Source organism: Theobroma umbraticum, unplaced genomic scaffold (genome assembly GCF_002168275.2).
Source record: "Theobroma umbraticum cultivar Fairchild unplaced genomic scaffold, ASM216827v3 scaffold_95.0, whole genome shotgun sequence".
NCBI classification, from domain to species: Eukaryota; Viridiplantae; Streptophyta; class Magnoliopsida; order Malvales; family Malvaceae; genus Theobroma; species Theobroma umbraticum.
The window spans coordinates 4,509,949-4,536,515 of record NW_018397257.1 but is presented as its reverse complement, the minus strand read 5'-3'; the positions used below and the strand labels follow the sequence as shown (position 1 = coordinate 4,536,515).

The 26,567-nt window shown below is 30.9% G+C and overlaps 1 protein-coding gene across 1 annotated transcript; it reads right to left on the bottom strand.

Annotated features, from left to right (window-relative positions):
• Positions 1 to 9,904: 9,904 nt before the first annotated feature.
• LOC110412816 (ZIP metal ion transporter family) lies at positions 9,905 to 17,653 on the bottom strand. The gene is made up of 12 exons (XM_021423443.1): positions 17,146 to 17,653; positions 16,080 to 16,138; positions 15,210 to 15,302; positions 15,014 to 15,103; positions 14,809 to 14,890; positions 13,975 to 14,030; positions 13,135 to 13,191; positions 12,540 to 12,580; positions 11,459 to 11,526; positions 10,933 to 10,989; positions 10,691 to 10,808; positions 9,905 to 10,272 (listed from the first exon to the last, which is right to left on the bottom strand). Exons 1-12 carry the CDS (start codon positions 17,207 to 17,209, stop codon positions 10,227 to 10,229), a joined length of 831 nt encoding a protein of 276 aa, XP_021279118.1. The 5' UTR covers positions 17,210 to 17,653; the 3' UTR covers positions 9,905 to 10,226.
• Positions 17,654 to 26,567: the final 8,914 nt, after the last annotated feature.

Below are 26,567 nucleotides of genomic sequence, written 5' to 3'. Positions count from 1 at the left end.
GTCGGTGGGGGTGGGGGGAAATGTGAAAAATGCGGTTTTGAATCAAAAGCTTTTCAACCCTTTTAAAATAAATGCATCAGCTTTTTTGTCTGTGTATTTGATGCCATTTTCCTTTGGTTAGTAGTTGAAACTTGAAAGAGTTTTTCACTGATGGACAGTACAAAGCCTATACATGTTTAGGTTCACAAGAGTAAATTCAAATCAAATGATTGGCTTGCTAGTTTTATGAGAGAGAAAGATAGAAGGGACGGGAAGGAGGATCCCCCCAAGGTTCAGGTAAGTGCAGGGAAGGGAAGGATGAGCTAACAGTAAAAGTACAGGCCTGTAAGTATTATTATTACTACAATACAAGGTTTGGAAGATAATGGATCTTGGTGGCAGCTTTACTTAGAATTTGCTTTGACCTGAGACTCGAGAGAGAGATAGAAGGAGTGGGCAAAAGAGATTGAAAGATTGCCCTTGAAATGTCATGTCAAGCTACAATAAATTGATCAGAGCATTTAGTATTTGTATTTTGCTAAAGCAGTTGTCTCTGTCTCAGATTGAGCCAAACCGAGGAGAACTGGGGCTTCATTATCATCAGCTTCTCGCTTCCTATCTGGTCCACTTTACAGTGAGGTAAGGTTGGCAGTCTTTTGAGAGAGAGAGAGTTGTTAAAGTTTCACTGTTGGTGTAGTATAACGCAACAGTGTTAAAGAAGAGATGAAGAACAAAGTTTTATTTATTTTTTTATGATTCTTTTCTTGTTTTCTAGGTTATACAGTGACCTGTCATAGTATTTTCATCATCTATGACATTCGAAAGATGACATTTAATCCGTCAAGTAAACTTGAGAGATTGATCCTTGTATCCTGGTCATGTACTTGCGTTACACCAACAAGACCAATGAGTCCATTACTTTTATTTGTCCCAAGTGTAATGTCACCGTCGAAACTTAAACCTAATATATCGTGTGTCTTTGCATCTCATGCGCTATGCATTTGAAACAGAACACTCACTACCGTGACACGTTAATTTATCAATTAAATTAATTTTTGTTGGTTTTGTTGTCTGCTCTTATTTTTATTTTATCTCATCTCCAATAATTAATATTTTGTTCGGTTAAAATTTTTACTAGTTTTTTGTTATCTATTCATTTTTATTTTTTACTTAATTCTTTTCTATTTATTTTTTTGAGAATTTAAAATCTAAACATTTTAAAACAATTTTTTTTAATACTAAACTCAGAGATATGTGCCAATTTTATACAAGAAGCACTTATTTCCTAGCAGAAATAAGGGAAAAAAGCAATATTTATTGATCAAACAGGATATGCAGATTGACAACTCAAGAATCACCCATTATGGCAGGTAATGCCAATGTCTTTAGGCATGGAAAGTGTGTTAGTTCTCTGGATTCTTCTATAAATATATATATTCTGAGCACATAAATTCGTTATCAAAAGGGATAAAATTCTCTAGTGGATAGGTATTCGAAGCAACCCTCCAGCCTAAGACCTCTATCATTGAGGAAGGCAAAGATTCCAAAAATTTTGAATGTTGAATTATTTTTAAATGGTGGGGCTTAACTTGGATTACTCTTAATTCTGTTGAATCTTTTTTTTGATCTTTGGGTAACTGTTTTTCTTGGGATGCTTCGAAAAAGAGATGGCCTGTGGCGTGTGGGGCAACTTTGTGGTCGCTATAATTTGTAAGGAACGACATGTTAAACGAAAGTCTGAGATAGGATGAAATATTCTTTTCGATTAAGATTATATCCAAAAGCAGCTCAATAATTTCAAAAGCTTAAAGCTAAATGTTCAAATAGAGGTTTTTTTTTATTAAAATTAAGAAAAAAATTTAGTTAAAATTTTATTTTTCTAACTTTTTGAGATACAAAATTTCTAACTAAACTTTTATAATAAAGTTCTTCTAATTTTTTTAATTGATAAAATCGCCAATCCATTTAATATTTCTTGAAACATTGTTGATCTTCTACTAGATTTTATTGATTTTATTTTTGAAAAACTTCTTTCTCCTTAAGCAACACTTACTGGAATTATTAACATTATTCTAAAAGTAATATACGTATTTGGAAAAGAATCGAATATTTTTATATAATTAAGTTTGTCAATTGGACTGTTATCTTTTATTTATATAGCTTGTTTTAAAATTTTTAACTCTGAAAATAAATCTAAATGACCGATATCAAAATAGTTGTTATATTTTAAGGAATATTCAAGATTAAGACAATATCCTTTCAAACTATTATTGTCTAATGACTTCAACATTTTACCATTAAATAAAAAACCAAAAATACTTTCATATATCTTAAATTATTCAAATCTACTTTGGAGTGAAAAAATTGCTTGATCTAATATATTAATTCTGAATTATTCTTCAAGAGATCTTGTTATTTCATTATCAACATTCTCATCAAATTGTTTTTTCTATGAATGATACGTGTATCACAGAAATTAGGTTTTATATACGTTCATTTTAGATGCATTTTTTGTAGAAGAAATCATTACAAATGCAAATCCATACCGATTTGAAATAGGAGAAATAATTAAGAATTAATAGCAATGTAGGATTAGAAAGTGTTAAAAATTGAGATATATTAACATATAATTAGAGAAATAAGAAAATATATTATTTTATTAATTATTTTTTAACTTTTACTTATTTTTAATAAGAAATGAGATAAATAATTGAGAATTAATAGGGATGTGGAAGTGAAAGAAAATATATATTTATTAGACATGAGGGAATAGGTAAATATTTTATTGATTATCTTAATTTTTATATATTTAATATAATTAATTATATTATAATTATGAGGCTTTCTTAAATTTGAGATCTAAAAAGTCCTTGCTTAAATGGCCTTACCCAAGGGCCGGCCTTGATTATATCTTTATTTTAGATGAAAGTAGGCGAAGGTAACAGGGATATTGATAATATTGGTTGATGAATTAAACCTTGGAATTCTTATATTACTTGAACCTCTAACAACATGTGCTTACGTACCCCATGGCTTCCTCCCCTTGATAATGAATTTAAATTCATTGTTGATAGATCAGTTACAGGTAGACCTACGCTCGCGAGTTGTGAAGGAGTTCTAAAGGATTTTTCTGAGTCTGTCATTGATTGATTGATTGATTTATTTATTTATGCCCTCTTGAGATACAAGACTCTAATTATGCGGAATTCATGGCCGTTAAGCATGCAGTCCAACAATTTGCATCATCATCTCGTGTTGGTATGAAGAGAATGACTATTGAATCTGATGCCAAAGTGGCGGTTTCATGAGTGTTGAATGAAAAACTTAGTCATAGAATGAATGACATATCTTTAACGAAATTGACAACTTGTAAAAGTTATTAAATAAGGACATTGTTTTTATGCATACCTTTTGAAAAATCCAAGCCTTAAGGAACTCTATTGTCAAATTTTGGAATAAATAGAGGTGAGATGTTTTTGGCATAGTGGTAGAATGAGGTAGTCTTGAATGAGGTTGTGTAGTTTCCTCTTTTAAGGTGATCCTTACAATTTATCTTTAGCGTATGCTTGTGGTAGAAATAAATTGATAGAATATGTTGGTTCCTAGTAGGCATGGGGAACAATTGTAAATGAGGCTAAGTGGTGGGTAAACTCGAGAGTAGAGATTGGGATATCTTGTGTGAGAAGGATTAGAGGAAGGAGAGAGGTATAATAGCAACTGCCTAGTGAAGGTTTTCTCTGAAACTCAGTATTGATGGGTTTACTAGGGGGAATCCGGGTCTTACGAGGGTGGGAGGAATGATGAGAAATGAGGGAGGTTGTATTCTTGCTTTGTTTTCTAGATTTATAGGGGTTTGCAAATCTAATTATGCTGAGTTAATGGCTATTAAAGTAGCTTTGGAGGTCTTCTGTCAATCAAAGTGGTTAGGGAGGATGGTTTTAATTATGGAGTCTGATTCGAGTGTAGTCATAAGTTAGTACTAAAACCATTGAGTTGATCATGGAAATAGTGGAAGACGTTCCAACAGGTTGATGAACTCCTAGACATCATTGGTAGTGTATAGTTTTCTTACATCTACATGAACGCTAATAGATGCCCACCGAACCTTGCGAAAGGAGGTGTGGACAAAGAGAGCTTGTTCGTGGAATGGATCTGATTTGGTGCGCTATTAGATTTGGGGCTCTATTAAATTTGGGGTTGTTTGATATTGGTATTGATATGGTTTGTTTATATTTTCACTATTAACAATAATGATTTTATTGAAGAAAAATTTTGTCTATAATCAGTCGAAAATACTTTCATTGTTAATAAATTTTCATCGGTGACTAAAAATTCTGTCGGTAAATTTACTAATAGAAAACTCTATCCACAATTTCATCAATCAAGTTGCGAATCCATCAGCTGGAAAAGTTATCGATGATATAGAGAATCCGTCAGTAAATTTAGTCAGTAAAAACATCAACGGAAAAATTTTAGTTGGCAAATCCGTCAGTAATTTATCGACTGAAAAATTTCGATCGGTAGATCCATTGGTAATTTACCGATGGAATTAGCAACTAGTTTTATTTTATATATTCCGTAGGTAATGTGTATTATTCCATGGAAAATGACACAAAATCCATCGGTAAATGAGTAACGAATTCTTTCGGTATTGAGAAAATTCCATTAATAATAATTAAGTTTATGATTTTTTTAAATTGGTATTTCCTTTATTGAATAATAATCATATTAATATTAAAAGCAAGTAATTTGTACTAAAAATATCCAAAATGTATTATAAAATGGAAAAAAACATACAAAATTTATAAAAATTAAAAAAAAAACAGTTATGTCAAAATCTATGAAAAACATTACTAAAAGAAATCTATATTACAACAAGAAGAAATTATGATTATATCTCAACTAAATCATTAGAAAGTGGTAACTATAGTTGTGACTAAGGATGCAACTATTGTGAGGAAGAAGACTCAGTGACTGGATCTGGAAGCCTCTCAAGTATAGCTTTCATGATGGACTTAATATCATGCATGTCAGTCTTCAATTCCTTCACTTTGGTCTCCATTTCTTGATAGCCTTTAGGTTGAAACAAGAGGAACTTGTGAAGTGTCAGCAAAAGGTATTGAACCATAAGCAAACTCAGATGTTGCAGTTAGAGCAAAAAGTGTAGCAAGCCGTATCTTGGTCTTATACCAATAAACATGGGTCCGAGTGGTTTACAGCCTTCCAATAGCCTTAAACCATGCTACTAGATCAAACTCCAAATGGGATGATGGATCATTATCGTACTTCTACGATAAAGTAGATGTGTATGATTCCTATAAATAGATAAGGAAATGACATTTATATTAAATAAATTGATAAGTAACATATAAATATATACAATAATATAATGAAAATAAATTGACCCATTTTTATTACTTTAACAATTTTTGACTTGTTGTCCATAAACTCTTTAATCCCTTTCTATCGCTTGTGAGTGCACTCAAAACACCAAGAGAATGTCATCGATCTTTGTAGCAACTTGGACTATAATCACAACAAGACAATAAGAACAGAAAACGCATCATCACCAATTTACCATTTTTTGCAATATTCAATAGCACAATGACAACATGTTTTCAAATCGTAAAACATTGACAACACATAGCATAGTCATAAGAGAAACATATGCACCATCAAAAATATGAATGGCCCACAGTCATCAACAACAGAATGACAAAAACAAAAGACTCACATTATCTTAATACGAGTTAAGAACATGTACCATTTTCTTTTGATGTAATGTAAAAGTCAAAGAAACTTCTGTGTGTTTTGCTATGTTGTCATTTTTCTCTGTGAGGTTGTTCCACTGGGCATCCTTGGATTAACATCGCCACTAGGACGTGGCCTAAACAATATTGATTAGTTGGTCCTAAACCTCTACAATGATCTAGGGGCACGCCTTCCTCTTGGTCAAAAGGATATCGTGACGAGTACTTGCATCCTTCTTGGCTTTGTTGTGCTCGTTCGCTAATAGATCTTTTAGCAAGTCCTTACAAATCTTCTCCCATATATTATGGACCATTGAAGCATTAGTAGGAGCCCATGAAAAGGACTCTTACATTAAAAATGAATATTTATATTAGTATTGTTAAGGAAAATCCTGATAAATATACAATAACAATATGGTACCTCAAATTTACACCACATGATGTCTTTTACCACGGTAGGAATCAACCTCCATGTAGGCCAAGGCTCACAAAAGTGACTCTTGATTATTCTTGTGATGGTTGGAGTTACTCCAGTCTCTACAAAAGTAATACAAATTAATACATCTTTATTAAAACGTATTAATGAAATTACTACATACAATGAAATAAGTTAATAACTGGAAATTACCTCTCTTCGATAGGATGCAAAAGGATATGTGGGTAAGCATGGGTAAGCATACACTAGGCACTTGGCCCTTAGACTACGCAGCAGAGTTTGATGCACCTACAGTAACAGTCGAAATTGGCAGTGTTACCTTTAGGTTGAATGGAGTAGCCATTGGTGTGGACATTGATGGCCTTGAGGATTGAGGTGGCATTAAAGATCGCAAAAGAAATGGTGTAAAGCAAGGAGGTGGAATCGGAGGTTGCATAGCTGAATTACCTATGGCATTCGACCATGCTCGAAGGTCGACAATAGTCTTATAGTTAACCATGACAATGAAAAAATCTGTCAACACATTACCGACAGATCATTATTGTTAAGGTAAAATACCCTAAGCTCCCTAAGTTTTGATCGAAATTGCACAAAGGTCCATTAGTTTTTAATTTGTACACTTCATCTTAAAAAAATATTTTTCGCTAGATACATAAGTCTAACCGTTAGTATTTTCATCAACTTGCTGATGTGGCAAAGGTAGAAAGATAATGTTATTCTTGATTAATTTTTATAATTACAATTATATAATTTTATTATTTTTTATTAATTAAAAAAAAAGCTCTTCATTGGGAACCATCGGTGCTCCCCTCTTTTGAGATCACTGAGAGGTGCTCTTTTCCCTTAAGGAGTTGGGTAGCACTGATCGATGCTCTCTATTTTCCCGTTAGACTAAACTAGAAGTTATGTGGAAACCTCTTACTAATGGATCTTTTAAGTTCAATGTGGGTGGTACATCAAGTGGTAATCTAAGAGAAGCTGGTATTGGAGATGTTTTAAGGGACAAAGGAGGTTAAGTTTTAATCTGTTTCTCTATGTCTGTAGAAGTTATGGATGTTAGTGCAACAGAGTCTAAAGCCATTTGGAAGGCTTTGCAAATCTTTGTTGCTTCTAAATGGGCCTTCCACAAACTTATCTTGAAAAGTGACTATAAAAACAAAGTGAATGGGTGCTTGGAACCATTCTTCAGTCCTTGAAAATTAAGGTTTACCTTGATTCAAGTTTATTATTTCAAAGCTAACCTTTCAAATTGAGAAATTGTGAAAATTATGAAGTATGCTTATGACATCACTTATTCCTTAGCAAAGTAAAAGGTACAAACACCAATGGATTTTATTTGGATACTTTTTTATGAAAGTTATGATATTTAATTGTTGCTTGTGTTTTCCTTACAACAATGATTTTTATTTGCAATGTTCCCCCAAGGTATTTTTGATGGTGGGCTGTGGAACTCTTTAGTTAAGTTAGATTGTTGATGGTTTATGTTGTTGCTTTTTAATGTTTTTGGTTTTTTCTCATAGCCCATAATTGCTTTATTGTTCAATCTTTCTAGCCTGAATTGGTTGATTGGTTTGGGGTTCTCTTGGTCTTTGACTTGTTGTGAAATTAAAGGTTGATGTTGGGTGCTTTTGTGTTGCCTTTGTGTATGTAGATATTTAATTTTGGTTAATATCTATTTTCTAAAGAATTATTTTATAGCATAATGTTGTACAAAGAACAAGGAGAACAACTATTACAAGTGAAACATTATTTCATGTAAAACAACTAGAACAAGTGAAACACTACTTCACGCAGAATAACCATTTCATACGGATAGTAGTGAAAGCACCCCGTAACAAGTGACAGGGTTCATGGGTTACTTTCACTTTGGGATGTTTAGGAGAGTTTGGCTTGATGGTTCAGATGTGAAGATAGTTAAAAGATCTTTCTCTTAACCTTTTCTTGAAGTACAAGTATTTCCCTCTTTTACCTTGTTCTCTTAGGCATGTTCATGTACAGTTTTTTCTCTTATACCTTTTCATGTATACCTCTTCTCTTATATCTTTTACTCAAGAATAAATCTTCTTATACCTAATTACTTCAATGGTCACATAATAAGTTTCCAATCATTACTCGGCATTACATCTTAATAACAGTTACCCAACATTAAAACTTTTCTTAAAAATATCATTCATTATGTGCATTAAAGCCTTTTCTTGTAACCACCACTTTTGGCACAATATATACAGTCTTCACAATTCATTTAGGGATTTGGCTTCTACTTCGAGCTAATAGATTCTCCTATAGAGCTTCTCTCTCTAATTTTCTTCTACTCCCTAATTCTTTTCTTACTCTCTTTTACTTATCACGATACTCAATACTTCAGGAACCGCTCCAATCTTCCTCTCCGTCGCCTATGACTCATCTTTTTATTTATTTGCAATACTTCATCTCCCAATTACAATAACCCCCTTTATAGTGTACAAGGGCCTTTACATCTTTTATTATTTATTACCATGACAGATGTATTCTAGTACCATGTTCTAGTTTTTTCATTCTGATTCCTCGTGTTGTTGGGGAGGAGGTTGTGCTTACCTCTATGTTTTTGTTCTAGTGTTGGGGGTACTAACGTGTTAGCTTTTGATGTTGCACCTTTTGTTCTTGCAACACTTGAAAAAGACGAAGATGTCCCTTAATAATGAATACATCTTTTGATTTAGTTAAAAAAAATTCTAAATGGAAGGTGAATCTAGAGTTGCATCGATCTCAAATCATTCCCTTGCAATACAAAAAGTAAACATTAATTATTTTAAAAAATACATGTTGAACTATAGATACTTAATAGAGTAAATAAAGTGGTTCAAAAAATGGAGAAAATAAAGAATATTTAGAAAAAAATATGGAGAATAAATAATGTTTTTTATGAACCCTAAAGTGGTGTATATTTAGACTATAGAAATACTTGAATGTTTTGTTTCTTTTTTAATTAAAGAATATAAAAATGAATGATAATAAGATCATAGTTAGCGATCATTACCTACAGTTGAAAAAGAATTACTTAAGAGCAATAATATTTTCCATACATTGACATGGCAATCAAATGATTGAATTAAACCAGTAATCTATAGGTCTATCTAACAAGTTGCTCTTCCCAATAATTTTCCTTTTTTCCTTTAGCTCATGATGAAATACTTTTTCTCCACTTTGGCTTTAAGAATTTAAGTTCGCTCCTTTCCCTCCATCGTTGGCACCTCTCACCTCTTATATTAAACTTTGTCAAATCCAATCAAAAGCTTACTTTTTCCTACAAAAGGAAAGATCGGACTAGACAGCTTTGATCCCATGAATCTCTTGACGAGATTTTTGTTTCCCATGAGACTTGTTTCAGGACTTGCATTTCCAAGAAACTGCAATGATGTCCCAACTGGAAGTCATGCAAAGAAAGAAATGTAAAATAGAGAGAATAAAATGAAGAAACAAATAAACAGACGGAGTTGATAAGGATGAAGATGAGGGGAAAAATGGACTTTAGGATTTATATACTTCAATATCTCAGGATCATGTTACGGAATTGCATGCCGGACAAATATGCTTTTTTCCTTCCTGAGCACCCATAAAGAACCATACCTAACATCCCAGGCAGGTTGATAAATGTAGTCTTCAATGTTTTTGACACAGGAACTTCAAACTAATAGCTAAAGAAATGACAAAAAAACAACTAGAGTTGAACTAGCTAGATGTATTGGAGATGCATGATCCATAAAAAAAAGAAGATTTCACATTGCTGATTTTCCATTTTGTTGAAGAAATAAACAAGGTTTAGCCAGCACAGTATAAAAATACAAGCTCCATAAATTTATTTTGCCCTTCAATTCCTTTTCAATTTTCATTTCATTAAAGAAATAAGTTGAAATTTTGTACATTATATGCTGACGTCTTCATCCTTTTGCTTAAGATCGATCCAAAGTAAGTCATCTCAGCATTTTGCTAACGCTCAGAGAAAGCCATCAATATCATGTGCAAAAGCAGACACCATGATTTTGGAATTTACAACACTTTGTTGACTGTTTGAGGGAAAGAAGCTACAAGCTCATCTCCTCTGGTAGGCTTAGTTCAAGAAAGTATAGGCTGCATGCAAAACCGTAGCAGAGATGTGTAAAAGGTTTGTTCATGAGAAAAAAATAAAAAAATAAACAGGAAAATGCAATTAGTGAAATGTGATTGGAAACTAACCAGCAAAATAAACCCACAGGAATTTATACAAGTACAATTTACTACATGGTTCTGCTAAAGTTATTTGCCTGGCTATTGTGGTAATCATGTGCTTGCTTGAATTAATATTCCCTTTCCCCATTGGGCAAGTAGTTATAGTTTTTTTCAACATATGAGTTAAAAAACACGCTTTGTGTGATTTTAATCTCTCCTTGTGATAACCAGAATTTGAATGACAATTTGAATTGCATGTGCATATGAGCTAAGCAATGAAAACAAGAAGCTTTTGAACTGTTTTCTGAAACAGCGTACACATTGCTATGAATTTTATTACCTTGCAGACATGAAAGCCATTCCAAAGAAAACAGCCTTGACAGCTTGCTTCTGCCCCGCATAATCAAATGCCAATGGCAGCATTTCATGCAATGTTAGGAAGGCCATCACCCCACCAACTGAAATTTTAACATAATTCAGAGCAACAGATTGTCACAAGATTATAACAGGGAGGAAGGTAGATTCTACATTGGTTTTTTTTCCCAATCAGATCAGATCTGAGCAATCGATGGGACTACAAACCTGATCCTAACAAGCCCTCAAGAATTTCAGGACTTAAGCTGCTTGGGAACAGATAAGCTGTAGCGCAAGAAAAAAGAAAAATCAACAAAGTCAGTTATTGTGACATTTATAAAGAACAAAATCTTGCAAGCAGGGCATCTAAATTCACCATGAACTACAACAGTGTAAATTATAATCAATCAAAAAAAAAGTTTAAATTATATTCAGACCTATAGACAAATTATTTTCGACAACAAATAAATAGAAAAAGATAAGAACATTCCCTATATACAAAGATGAAACAGGCATTGTGTTTAGTCCACATAGTTCACAGTGCTTTCCCGATATTGAGGCTTACAACTCATAACCATCATTTACATTTCAGTTAAAAGAAAAGCATTTCACTTATAGACTTCACGTTCTTAAAGAGACAACCTTCATTTTCTTTGTTCTAGTTTTCTTTCTATAAGGGAATTTTTTTGTTTTAGTTTTATTTTTTCACTATTTTATCTTTTTCTGGTACTTCAAGGAAAGGCTGTTCACTTACCAACAATTACGACACCAAGTGGCTCAGCAAAACCAGAAAGCGTTGCCAATTTGAATGCCTGCCACTTGCTGACAAATGAATCCAAACCAACCAGTTAACAATTTCATCATACAAATAAGTTCTAACTCGTTTACATAGTTACAAAAGGAAAGACCACTTTAAAAGCATTAAAAGAGTTAATCCAACAATCTCACAATGCTAATGCCTGTGACAGAACAGGCAAACATAATCCAATTATCATGGCAGGAGATAAACATACTGCCATGCCTGGATGACTGTAGAATGGATGGAAAAAGCTTGTAATGATCCACCCAATAAACAAGAACAGTTGAACTACACCTAAAGGACCATTTTGAAATTCCTTCCCCAACAACAGTGCTTGATGAAGTCAAAAACAATATAAGGTAGGCCTGGGAAAAAGCAAAGTTACAAACACAGAACTTAAGAAGTATACTACTCCAATCATCAACACAAACTATTTCATAGACACACACACAGTACTGTCAATTATGAGAATTTCATCACCATCCTTACAATACATTTTAGCACCTAACCATAACCATCATCTCCAACTGGCATTATCACCTGCACTATCGTCTGTAATATCACCACCGTCACTCAGTAAAATCCAGGTAAAATCAATATTAGTGCCTCCTTACAACCAGCGTTTTACCTAAGACCACCATCTATACATCACATTGTCAACCCTTACACTTACAGCCATTGTTCCACAATCATTGCCACTGGCATGAACCTCAAGTACCACTTCTTTCACACTGCACCAAGCAAAATCTTTTGGCAGCCCATTATACTTACCAGAGAGCAGAAGAAAATAATTAAATGAAAAAATATATCATTTTCCCTTCCTTTTTCACCATTAATCTATTTGCTAGATGTTTGAGATCCACAAAGGGACCGTAACTCTCTCCCATTGCATAAACCCCATCTTCCCTCCCCAAACTTCAGACCTATGACCTCCAAGTTGAAAGTCCGTAATTCTAACTATTTGCATGTCCACTTCGGGGCCCTTAACATGGATTTCCAAGAAGCTGAACTGATCAATGTCTCAACAAATTCTCACCTTTGGGTAGCAAAATAAACAGGAAGAGCAACAGCAACACCCTGTAAAATGAACATCAAGATGTTAAACAACAAAATACTTACTCACTGATTATATTTATCTACATAACCAATCCAGGTTTGACCAATTTATGAAAAATTTCAACATGCATGCATAAACTGATTTAAGAAACGCAGCCTAATTTTCTATACAACAGCCATCCAAGAAAACTAGTATGTGTAAGCACCGGTTAACAGAATTTAAGCAGTTTCCTGAAATTCAGACCATTCTGGCCAGTTCAACTGGTTGAACAGGCGACTTGTAAGGCCTGGAACCCTTTACAAAGAGGTCAACCCTGTCATACTGATTCCTGTTCATTAAAACCAAATTATAAATTTTTTTTGCAAGTGATGAGACGTAAACCTTGCCCTGCTAGTTGATGAATCAATTATAAAACATCAACCAAAATGCACATTGTTGTCATTATTACCATATTCAATATATTTTTGTAATCAGAAAACATATGTTATTTTGAACTAGTTAAACTGGGAACCAGCAATATAAGTGGGTTGCTTCCAAGACCAATTTTTAAAAATACTGGATTTAAGAAACGTACCTCTGGGATGTTGTGCAAAGCAATGGCCAAAGCCAAATTAAGACCAACACGAAGGCCCTACAAGAGACAGATATAGGCAAGTAAAGAGTTTCATTAGCATACATCTAAAAGATCAGGGGCTCTTGATAAGAACTATATATCAAACCAATATTCCTACAGTAAATAAGTAACTTCTACTAGCCAACATGAATGCAACATAGTAACCAACAAGTTTGCTAGTATCAAGAAGATATTCCTTTAAAATATAATAATGTATTTTAGAACCAACATTTCTTTCCAATTAGAAGTATGTTCCAACTTGTTGAATTGTGTATTGAAATTACTTCCATGAAACAATAAGTTACTCGCCATCATATATCAATAGGCATGGTAGCATTTCGCTTTTCTTCCTAGAGTGTGGGTGAGGGGGGAGGGATTTTGATTGGCTACAGAATCAACTCAATCCAAACAAAGAGGTTCTATCGAGTAGATTCAAATCAAATAGTGAATAATTCAATCATCATCCTTGGCACATCAATAATTTAAAATCATAGAAAAATCACTAAAGAATAATGGTCTTTAAGCGGGTAACATTTAAGGATAAAGCATTCAAAATGCCAAGAACCATTGATAACCATTAAAAGGTAAAATTATCATTCAAGAAAACTGCTTCTGGAGTTTGAAAAAAAAAACCAAAAAAAAAAAAGAAAAGCAAACAGCTGCTAAATTAACCAGCTAAGAAGATGAGAAAAGTAAGTTAAGCTATTCTTGCTTCAATCTCAACCCATTTTAGTTGTAGAACATCCCCTGTAATAAATTTAAATAAATATTTGCACAGTGAATAAAGTGGGTTAGGACTACCTTCATGGATCCAAGGAAAACTGCCATCCCCTCTGGGAAATTATGCAAGCTTATGCCTGCCAGATATGAGCACTTCTTACGGTTAGTAAAAGGCAAAAGCCTAAACCAAATAAAAGGAACCACCAAGAGCTTAGATTTTAGATTTATCCCTTGATTAATACAAATTTTCAAAACTTTATATATTAATATTTGAGCAATCAAGTTAGAGTTTTAGATCTCCAATCCCTTCATAATACAAATTATCAAAACTTTATATATAAATATTCAAGCAACCAAGTTGCATGTTTAGATCTCCATCCCTTGATTAATACAAATTGTTGAAACTTTAAGTACAATATTCGAGCCACCAAGCTTACCTAAAACCATTAATAATACAATTTTTAAAGCAGAGGAAGAATGAAATAGTAAGCCTTACTCAGAATCACAAGTTAAATCAAGCATCTTTCAGCACAAAATAAATTTAGGCCACAAACTAAAAGCAATCAAAGATATGGTAGCAAGTAACAAACAATTCACTCTATGCTTTCCTAATCCAGCAGAAAAATAACTCATAAACAGCCTTCAGGTATTGAACATCATGTATAAAAACAAGAATGGAATTTTATAATTTATCATTGACCACATAAAATTTGATAATATTAGATAATAAAGCCTGTACCCTTTCCTTTTTTTTTTTTTTTTTGAAAGATGCCTATAACCTTTACTTGAAGCTATATCAGTCAAATAGGCATTGAAATAATGAACTATAATGGCCAATTTCATGGATTGTTTGTCATCAAATATGCATAATTGGTATAGCAATAGATTTGAAACATGTCTAAAAGACAGTGTTACCTATTGCTGTAATAATTCCACTAAATAAAACCTGGCGACGATGCTTTTTCATTATGTCCTTGCCCCCTTCATCACTGTTTTTCTGCTCTCAAGAGCAATATCAAGCCGTTAATACACCATTCAACATTTTAGGCTAAATTCAGGTGCATCACATGCCAACTTGGAAAAATCATGCAGTAATATAACACATTAATATCATCCAAACCTTTTTGCTTTTCACCTCAGAACTCTGAGAAAGTATTGGTTCTGGTATAAAATTGGCAACCACGGCAAAGAAGATAACACCAGCAAAAAACTGCACTATTGAAGAACTAGAAATTAGCTTCAGAGAGAATACAAAAGGATCATGACATAGAGGTTATGCACTGTAATTAGAATAAAACTGATAAGATATAGCTAACCCATAGGTTGCCTTTTAAGAACCCTATTGAGTTCATAGCATTATGAGCCAAATCAAGGAATGATATGCTCAACATTAGACCTGCAGCAAAACCCTGCATGAAGAAGACACCAGGGTATTAGACAAGATATCTGAATAAAATCTCTCTACTTCTTGAAACAAAAGAGAAAAGGTCAATATACAGAAGGCTCTACCTTTAACAGATTTTTTTAAATGTTGCCTAGTATTCTTTGATTAAATAAATATAAACTGGGAAATTATAACAGAGAAGGACTTACAATAATGTAAGGGAAAAACCTAAGCGGCTAAGCAAATAAAAATCATCCCAACAAATGTTCTGGTGTAGAATCCTTTAACAAATGATTCATTGAAAACAAAGATGTTGTTTGTTACACACAGAAAACTTTTGATAATTTAAAATTTTTTTAATGTGTTTGGTTATGTTAATTCGAGATGAGTTAAAAAGAATATTTTCAATTGAAAATTGTTGAAAATGTTAAATAGCTAGAACCGACTTAATGTATATCTTTTAAAAATTTTTATTGTTTGACAAAAGTAGCCTATGCTAGTTAAAGTTTCTTTTATACATCTTTTTTTTAACTCTTACTGAATTTAAAATCTGTAAAATTTCATAAATCTCTTTTGCAAAAAATAAAATCAAAAAATTTATTCAATTATTAATCATTAGCAGTATGCAAAAGTGAGTACCCAAAAAATTCAAAACTAAAAATTTAACAATGAACTTTTAGCATTCAAATTTGCCATTTGTCATATGGCATCCAAGTAACTGATAGTCAGGATGACGAAAGAAAATGAGGACGTAATAAAAGATTTCAGCTTTCTGCATTGGAACCAGACCTTGTGGCATTACCTGTAAAAGCCCAAGCATTCTTAAATTGGGAGCTTGATTAAGAATAACAAAAAGAGCACCTGTTCCATGATTGAGGATATGCTGTTAGTCAAGAGCAAAACTTTTCTGGAACTAATTGCATATAATTCTTATTGGATTAAAATGACTACCAAATAACTAAGTTATGAAGAAAAGGAATGTTATACGCTTAATGATAATAACATATCACTTTATGCTTAAGCATTAAAATTAACTACAAAACTTCAAAGCATAATGTCTTGATGTTGTTAACTAAACAAATAGTGACATTTGAGATCAAGTACCCAACAATATATCACCTCATTTGCTACAAGATATCAGGTACCTAAACCTGACCAGATAACTAGCAATGATAGAGGTTAATCAGACTCCTATCTGGAAGCAGCTATCTATTCTTTTTTTCTCCTTTACCACAAGACAGCAAGGTTTCCTGCAATAAACAGGGATAGTCTCTAACATTCTTTGTCATTATACACCACCTAGATCACAAACTATCAATTTTAAGATTTCACTATGGAAAATTAACCAATAAGAGCATGTGTTAACTTGTTTGGAAGTTAAAACTTTATAAAATCTTAATATAGGAAACTCTCTGCTTGTAAATTCAAAAGGAATATTCTCTGCATGAAAATGTCTTGTTAAATGATACAGCTAAACTATCCTGGACTACAAACTAGGTCTGTATCTTTTCGCAGGATTGGTCTTTAGCACAAAGCCATCTAATTATTTCTTTGCTATTATTAGGTATATTCTTTTCACTTTTTGACAAAATCCAGAAAACAAGCATTACAAGCATTGTTGTGATGATCAATACACTTCTAAAAAAGTATAATTGCTTTATCACATAGAAGATATTTATCTAAAAACTCGAAAACATATACCTAGCACACTCACACACATTCACGCACAGACAAAGGCTATAACAAATATAGAAAGTATCCAGAAGCACATATATCACAAACAAACAATTAAAGGTTTATCATGTCCCAAAGCTTAAAATAAATGGGGCAAAATTAGGTGAAAAAAAGAAAAAGACTTGTTATCTGACCTAGAGAAGTACTGAATCCACCAACAAGTGAGAGAGCAAGCGCCACCATCACCTGAGAATCCATGGAAAATCTTGCTTCTCTCTATTGCTCTACCCCCAAAACAAAAAGGCGAAGTAAAAAAGAGTTGAAATTGGTAGTTGAGATTGATAATTCTTGGAGGGTTTTGGTGGGTTTGGACTGATATTGACTACTGACTACCCAAAAACATATGCTTAGGAAGATAAGAATAATAATAATGAGTAATTGTGAAAGACAGACCCTTGAATAAAGCAATGGAGAAAGAATAATTGCAGAAAAAGAAAGAGATTAATTGACAGAGAGGTTGAAGAAATAGGATGCTGATCAAGTTGAGGTATGAGTATTAGGGTGTTAAGTATTAACGACCATTTTCTTGCTCTACAGTCAATACCTAACGTCAACCCATTGTTTTATGCAACTTCTTGTATTTTTCATTTGTTGGATTCCTTTCTCTCCTGCTCTGATTACGACTCAAAGCTCAGAAAAGGGAAGAGGTGACCGAGGGCCCTTCTACGGCCCATCTACCTCGAGCTTAATCCTTGTCCCAGACTAACTGTTTTGAATGGCTGCATTTAGTTGACACGTGTCACTCTAATTGCCCTCCCATTTCCTGACATTTGGCAATTAAATGTTCGATGGACTTTGGGTTATTATTACTAAAATTGTACTCGAGTGACGTTTTAAATTTTTTTTCACATTCAAATGACTCTTAATCTCTCTCCCAACTGTCAAATTTTTTTTTGAAAAATTATGAAAAATAACGTTTTTTATAATTTTAATTCAAAAATATTATTTTTTATAATTTTAATTATTTATAGTTAATTTTTTACATAATTTGATAATAATACCTTTTAAATAATTTTAGACAAATTAAATTAATTTCAGTTCTTCTATCTCATCATCTAGATAAAAATTTTAAAATTAAATTTTGATTTCTCTCTGATCAAATACTATCTGTCTTGCCACGCAAAATGTAAAGATGACATCAAATGTTTTCTTATTTTATTTTTACTTTTTTGGATGATGGATCTTAAGGTTCTTAAGGATGATGAACAGCGATTTTGCTCTTCTATGGTGATTGCTAATAGCATGATAAATGTAGTAACTAAATGTTTTCTGGTAATAACTTGCTTTGAAACGTGTACTACAATGAAGATGTTTGTGTTGATAAGTTGGATCGAATTGGTTAAGATGATGGGCTTAAGGAGAAAGAACAATTAAAGTATGTTTGATGAGTTTTATGGTGGTTCATAGTTTTATTGTATTTGGGATTGGGATGGTTGTTAAGCATGTTTGTTGGTATTTTGATTCTTTTTATAAGATTTTGAGTTAAAATTGTTTAGGGAATATTTTGTAAATGAAGCATATTTTGTTTTTGCATAAGGTTCCCGATAGGGATATATTTTGGCTTGCTTTGTAAGGTTATAGAGTTTTGTAACTTATTTTTTATGAAATATACAATTTCCTAACTTAGCAAAAAAAAGTATGTGTTTTCGATTATTGAGTTTATTGGTTTATTCATAGAATCAGGATTTAAAATTGATTAGACTGATTTTTAAGTATTACGTGATTGATTTTGGACATTACGTGATTAGTTTTTAGGCATTGTGTGACTATTTTTTAAGCAATACATAAGTCACACAATGTCTTACTAACTAGTCATGTAATGCTTTACTAACAAGTCATGCAATGCTTTATTAACAAGTCATGCAAGGCCTTACTAACCAGTATACAATACTTAAAAACTAATCGCGCAATGCTTAAAAATTAATCAAGTAATACCCAAACCAGTCACACAATGCTCAAAGTCAGTCATGCAATATCTAAAATTTAATCACGTAATACTTAAAAACTAATTATGCAATGCCTAAAAACCATTAAAACTATTAAATTCTATTTAACAAGATCAACAACTTCAAACGATACATCATATTTCATTTATGCGTACTTGACAAAAAATATTTAAAATGTTTAAAGGTTTTTTTTTATATATCAAAAATCACTCCAAAAAATTTAAAGATACTCAAAATACTTAAAAATTTTCTTCGTATGTTAAAAATTACTTCAAAATATTCAAAATATTTAAACGTTTTTCTTTCTAGTGAAAAATACTTAAGAGATGAATGATTTGGTGAGGAAAATTTAAAAGAATATGAATTGCTTTAAAATGTAAATTTAAACATACTTGACTTATTAATAAATTTTGAATTGAAGGTTAAAGCCAAATGAATAAATTATTTTATTTAAATTTTAATTTTTTATTTAAAAATAATTAAAATTATAAAAAAATTATTATCAAAAACGCTTTACGTATAAAATTTGTAAAAAAAATACTCATTTTTTTTATTCATTCAACCACTCCCACTCATCAAGTATTGACTGGTCGTCTTAAATTAGTAACCATCCAGAGCACGTCACGTCTCAAACCAAACAGAGCCACGAAGTGACTAAAGCTGGAATATGTTATAGATTTGAAAGAATAATTTTTATTGGTTTACAAGATTGAACTGATGTGAGGGGTTATTTTAATAGGGCTTAATCTGGGTATCTTTTCTACCAGGCAGGGGAAGGGAAAACTTCTTAAATCAAAAAACAAAGTTGTTAGGCTTTCACTGCTGTATTTTGGTTTCTTGACGTCAAAATGGCTCGATTCTCCATACCCAGGGAATCATTGGTGAGAGATTTTGCTTTTATCTCTCATTATCTAGAAGAGTTTTTTTGCTTCCTCACCTTTTTCTTCTAGCTTTTCTTTCTCTTTTTTGGTTTCTAGAGTAGAGGTGAAGTTAAAGGATTTTAAAAGAAAAAATTAAATAATAAAAAAATTATATATAATTTAATTTTTAATTATTTAAAAAATTAAATAAAATTATAAAATATTAAACATATAAAAAATATATATTAACAATAATAACAATATCATATATATATATAACCAAATATAATTATAAAAAAAAAATTTTTTATTTTTTGCACGTAACTCTTAAATGAATTACTTTTTACTTTATATATTTTATACGAAATGTTCAGTTTTTTGATAAAACTCTATTCTTATTTTTTATTTATTTTTTGAATTAGTAATTAACATATGGCTATTAAATTGAATTATTAAGATATGATATGTTATGATAAGTTATTGACATGAACTATTAAGATATAATATATTATGATATATTTAAATTTATATTATGACTTAACAAGTTTGAGTTAATAGACTCATTTTTATTTTTTAAAAAATTTGATAGACTTAGCATATTGAGTTAGAATTTGTATGATAACTAACAATATACTGGATGATTCTAATTTCATCAAATGGCTAAAGGAATATATATAATTAATAAAAAATTTTAAAATTTTTAAAGAATTGTTGTCTCATGATAAGATAATTTTATTATTTTTTATTTATAGTAATTATTATGAGAGAATTATTAAAAGTATATATAATATATAAAAACTTTTAAAAATTTTGGAAGAGTCATGGGACGCTAGGGCCCTATCTAGGAAATTCTTCCATTTTCGCTCAGTTTTTCAAAGCAAAGGAAAAAAAAAGTAGTTTTGATGAAATATTGTTTTGGAGGTTGTAGTTTTGATTTCTTTATTTTTTTTCAAGATCCATAAGGAATTTAGGATCTGTACTTTTGGCTTCTGTTCTAATTACGTTTGATGTAACTCTTAGAAATTTGCTCTAAATTTTCTTTCAACTTTTGAATCGGTTTAAGTTGCTTAGTTTTGTCCTTTGAAGTTTTCGATTTCTGTTTCTATTTTCAATTACAGTTCATCTCTGTTCTGAATTTTAGCTGTATATTACAAGATTTTGGCATTTCTATTCTCCAGACTTTCAGCTTATGGCCTTTTCTTTTTGTTTTTTGTTCATGGCTATCTTTTTCTTGGTCTGTTGATGAAACTTTTGAGGCTTTTTACGGTTTAAATTTGCCTTTTATTCCTTTTTTTTTCAATTTTATATTATGTTCTTATTGTGTTATTTTTATTTGTCATCTGTTTTTTTTTAAGGTGTTTTCGTCATATGTTACATTAATTCTACCAGTTTTATAAATTTAACATGTGTATTAAAAAAATCTAACTTATATATAAAGTTAATTTTAAATTTATTTATAGTTTAACTCCATCTAAGTAACAATATTATAATATAACTCTTAACTAGATATTGTAGTTAATAATAGTATTATATAATAATAATAAGTAAATAATTTATATAATTTGTTAGATCACCGAACTGGAAACTATCAAAATGGCTTTAAGGTATGTAATAGTATCATTGTCCTTACGATTTTATTTGCCTTTACTAATTGTGTGCAAAAAGGTTACAAGTGATAAATATTGATAATACAATAAAACCGATTAATGTATGGTAAAATTATCTAGACTTTTATATGATTTTTTATAGTAAAATGATATAAAAGAAAATCTAAAAAATATTGCAAAGAAAGGAAGGGTTTATTGTTTCAAAGGAGGGTTTTATTTATAAGCAATCGAGATAGTTTTTCAACAAATACAATTGTATCTATTTCAGATAAAATCTATTTGAAAAAAAAAAGAAAGGGAATTTTTTTCATTATTTTGTGTCTTTTTTATTTCAAAGAATGACCTTATTTATATGCAATAGAGATAATTTTTCAACAAACACAATTGTAACTATTTCAGATGAAATTTATTTTTGTCTATTTTTAGACAATTATTTTTCAAATCACAAATATAATTGTTCTGTCTGTTTTCAACAATTACAGTTATCTATTGAAAAAAATTAAAAATTATTTTTAATTGTTTGCCAGTGTCAAGTATTGTTATAATTAATTAAATATTAAATTTAATTATTTAAAGCTCACCCAAGTCTAGAAAGCCCATCCACGATCCATTGTCTACTTAAATCTAACTATAATGAACTGTGTTTTCAATGTGGGATTGTGTATCACATTCATTAGTGTTGAAAATATCTAATATAATTATCTTCATCACGCATTCCTTCATAAATTTGTGATTATTTGATTAACTTAGAAAATAGTGTTTGTTTTATTTTGATCTTTAAATGGAAGCAATACTTTCATCAAATTTGTGATTATTTTATTAGCTTAGAAAATTGTGTTTGTTTTATTTTGATCTTTTAATGGAAGCAATACTTTGATTTGATTTGATTTGTCATTGGCATTATTTTTTTACAGTTTATATTGAAATTAATAGATCAGATGCTCATTAATAATTTTCAATACGCTCATTAATGTGCTTCTTGCAGTCTTTCCATTGAAAGTAGCATGTGTTCATTTAACTATTAATAAAAAAATATTATGCTTATTCATAATTTTAATTACTCCAATTAAAAATAATAAATCCACCTCTAGTGTTTTAGAAAAAAAAAACTAAAAAAACTTATTACAATTATATAATCTCAATTATGGAATTTAAAAACTTTAGAGATGTATCATAATAATCTTATTATAGTTTAACCTAAGAAATATACGACAAGAATTTAAGTTCGATTGTGAAATTTAAACAATATAAGAGTTGCTAAAATCAAAAGGTACCAATAATAACTCATTATTATAAAAAATGAATACTATGCCCACAGCTTGATTGGTGTTAATTTGGTAGTTTCGATATCTGAAATCTACACTAATAAAAAAAAATGCATTTCAAGGTACTAGCCACAGAGATCCACTCTCAAATTTTAATAATAACTCATTATAAAAAAACCCAAATATATATAATAACTAAGACCATAAAAACGTTGCATCAAATTTCAGCCCATTATTCATTCAAGTTTTTTTTTCCTATTTTTATTCAATTTAATTATTTTCCATTTTGGAAATTTTATGAAAATATGGTGGTCTAAGCTCTAAATCTTAAAATACCGAAATATCTGGCCGTTTGCATTGTCACCAAACGGAAATTTTTGAATTTGAATTATTAATACAAAAAAATAGTAAAAAAGGAAAAACATATTGGAAACATGAAAAATAAAATAATTATGCGTACAGATGTTTTTATTATCACATAAAATCAATATAGCACTCAGATCCCTAACTGAAAATTAGGGACGAAAAAAGATAATCGAAGTACATCATCACCACACTCACTCAGTCTCCGACTCTCATAAATATTCAAACCCCGAAAATTTTAATTAATAAAGTGAAGAATATTTAATGCCGAAGAAGAGCAAGAACGGAGAAGAGCAATGAAGAGCAAACGACGACGCTTGAGACTGTGACGAGAGACCCTGCTCCAGCTTCAATCGACGGCGAGGGTGCCAGGTCGTTATCTTGCGCTCTCACAACACCCAATGAGAGAAGGGCCGCTGCGAAGAACACGCACAAGGCTACGCCGCTGATACGAACCTGAGCCATTTTTCGATGGACAAATTTTTAAAATGAAAATAAAGCGGTCTTTTTCTGAGAGAAAATGGAGGGAGAGAAGAGAAATTGCAGAGGAAATGTTGGAGATTTGTAGGCACAAGGACAGGGAGCGATGATCGCTATATTTATAGCCGTTCCTAAAATTTCTGATTTTCAATTAAAATTTTCAAATTATTAATCATACGGCTAATGTACTATTAATTAATCCAAGAGTAACAAGCCAGCTATTTCTGCTTTTTAGTGGTCCCCATGGTTACTCTTGGATTTACGTTTAAGTATTTTGCTAGGACATTCGTTTCGGTGTGACTGTTCCTTTTCAACCGTCGCTTAATCAGATGAAATTCGTGCGCTTAAAAAACGAGGAAGACGGACTCTTCAGAAGCATCGACATGTCGTTCAGCGTGACGTAACCGCAATCTGGGACCGTGTCAAGAGAACACGTGGCGGAACATGAGAGGACAGAGGTGTTTGGTTGTCGGTTTTTTGGCGGAAATTAATGATGATGATTAATGGAGAGACTTTTATGTTTTAAGTTTTACTAGAAACTAGCCGTTAGATGAACAGCCCAACGGTCACCTGCTCCTTTTCCGTTTTCTTTTTCTTTTTTGTTTAGTTTTGTCTTTTCTCGGAAAAATCGGTTTGCTTTTTCCTGTTCTTAAAACAAGAGTTTTACTTTTATGCTAGAGTGATGGGTGATGCCTTCCGATAATATATATAATTTATTAATTAAATTAAATTAGTATAGTAAGATTAATAAGAGCAATATAATTTGATAACATAGTGATTGATATTGGATATCAAGCGTTATGCTTGAAAATATAATATTATAAATCAATTATATAATTAAGTAGTATCAAAAATATTATCTATCATATTTGAAACCGTAGTATCCCTGATGAGAGCTATTATGAGTGAGGATTATTGATTAACGCATATTGAGAATAGAGATGTTACAAATTTTATTTGTGAAAGACTCAAAAGGCTTGACAAAGATCTCAATACAAGAATTAATTAACACATTATTGGCCCAAGAGCAAATAAAAGCCATCAAGAGTGAAGACTTAGTTGAAAATGCCTTAATAGCTAGAACTAAAAGCTTAAGAGTCAAAAGAAGTGGTTCCATATAAAATATCTTTTTGAATAAGAGGATAAGTTAGGAAATCTTTGGGTGAGCACATAGATTATATATTTTAAACATCAAGTTTAGTTTTAACCTTTAAAAGATTTTATTGATACTTTTAGTTGTCTGTCAATTTTGAAGTAGAAAATTTTCTAAGTTTAGAATAGGTCAAAATATTTGATTTTTATAAAATAATCTTTCGAAAATAAAAAATGACGATAATGATTCTCTTGATTTTTAGATAACCAAAAATAATTTTTTTCATAATTTTTAGAATACGTTTGCTACGGTAAATGAGAGTCGTAAATTTAATTTCAGTTAAATTTTTTTATTTTGTTCTTGAAACTAAAATTTAAATTTTTATTCTTTTAGATATTGATTTTTTTTATATTTTATTGAATCCAATTGGAGGTGTTGGCTTATTTACATTAAATATTTTAAGTAAATAGAGAGTGAAAAAGATAGAAGTAAAAATCAGGGCAAGTTTTATAGGTAATCAATCTCAAAAAACTACTTTCTGTTTCAAATATATCCATACATGTTCATAATGTATTGATACATATAGTCATGTATCAATACATATTAATAATGTATCAATACATTTTTTTTCCAAACCCAATATGTCAATACATGACCCAAATGCATCAATATAGTTCGTCGATTTCAGAAAAATAAAAAAGGTATAATTGTATTTTCACATTCAAAATTATAAATACCTCACATCTTTCGAGGGTTTTTAACCCTCAGTCATTTTTCTAAGTATTTCTCTCAAATCATTTTTAACTCAAATTTTTAATTTTTATAATTAAATGATATGGTCTTGAGTTGTTATGAAAAAGGTGACATTTTTAAACTTTGGAAACTTTAAATCTTGATTTCTAGTTTCTGAAAATATGATTATATTGTCCAGATTTTCTGTTGATGATTAAAGCTTAAAGGTTTTGTGATTTTCTTAGGCATCTAAGCTCATCTAAGGTAAAAATGAAATATTTATGGGTTTCTAAGTATGGGTTTTAACTAGAACATTAATTCAGTTAAAAGCAAATAATTTTGAAAGTACCTAAAATAATTATTATGAGATTTTTATTCTAGGAAATGATTGTGATAATTGTTTTATAATAGGAACATTTGAAAACTCCATAGATATAGTTGAAATGGAATTGCGATTGGAGCTAGGAATCGACTTTCCAATTAGGTAAGTAGATATACCTTTTCAAGTATTTTAATATATAAAGTTAGTATGATTTTTATGAAAATGGTTGTCTAAGCATGTTGAAAAATTATTTCCATAAATGGTTTATTAAAGGATTTTAACTACAAGGTTTTATGAAGTTTTCAAAGAAATGTTCAAATGACTTAATTTGATAAAGATTGTGATATGTGACACAATGATTTTCAAATTGTTTACGAATCTACTATGTAAATATGCTTATGTATTAGTTTTCGATAATGAAGGACAAGCCCTTTCATGTTTGTAGTCCACTCGATTATTTTGACCTTCAGGCTAATATGGGTACGAAATACTTCTATGGTTAATGTATGAATATTATTATATAGATGTTAGATATGATGTAACATGATAAGAATGTTGGATGCATGAGTTCCATTTATAACATTGTAACATGTATGCCATGAGATATATGTATTAAGCATATCATGTACTCTATGGGCTTAGCATGTGAGTGATTTATAAGGTTATGAAATGCATGGCTTGAGATGTTTGTGTTAAGATAGTCATAGACACTATGGGTTAAAGATGATGATGATTTATGGAAATGTTATATGTTTATGATGACAACTAAAGATGAGAACGATCCTAAGCTTAAGAGATCTTATGATTATCATAAGTAAGGCTAAAGTGCTACTCACACAACTATGGTAATTGTTCATGCAAGGTGAAATAGAGGGTAGTGAGGTCATT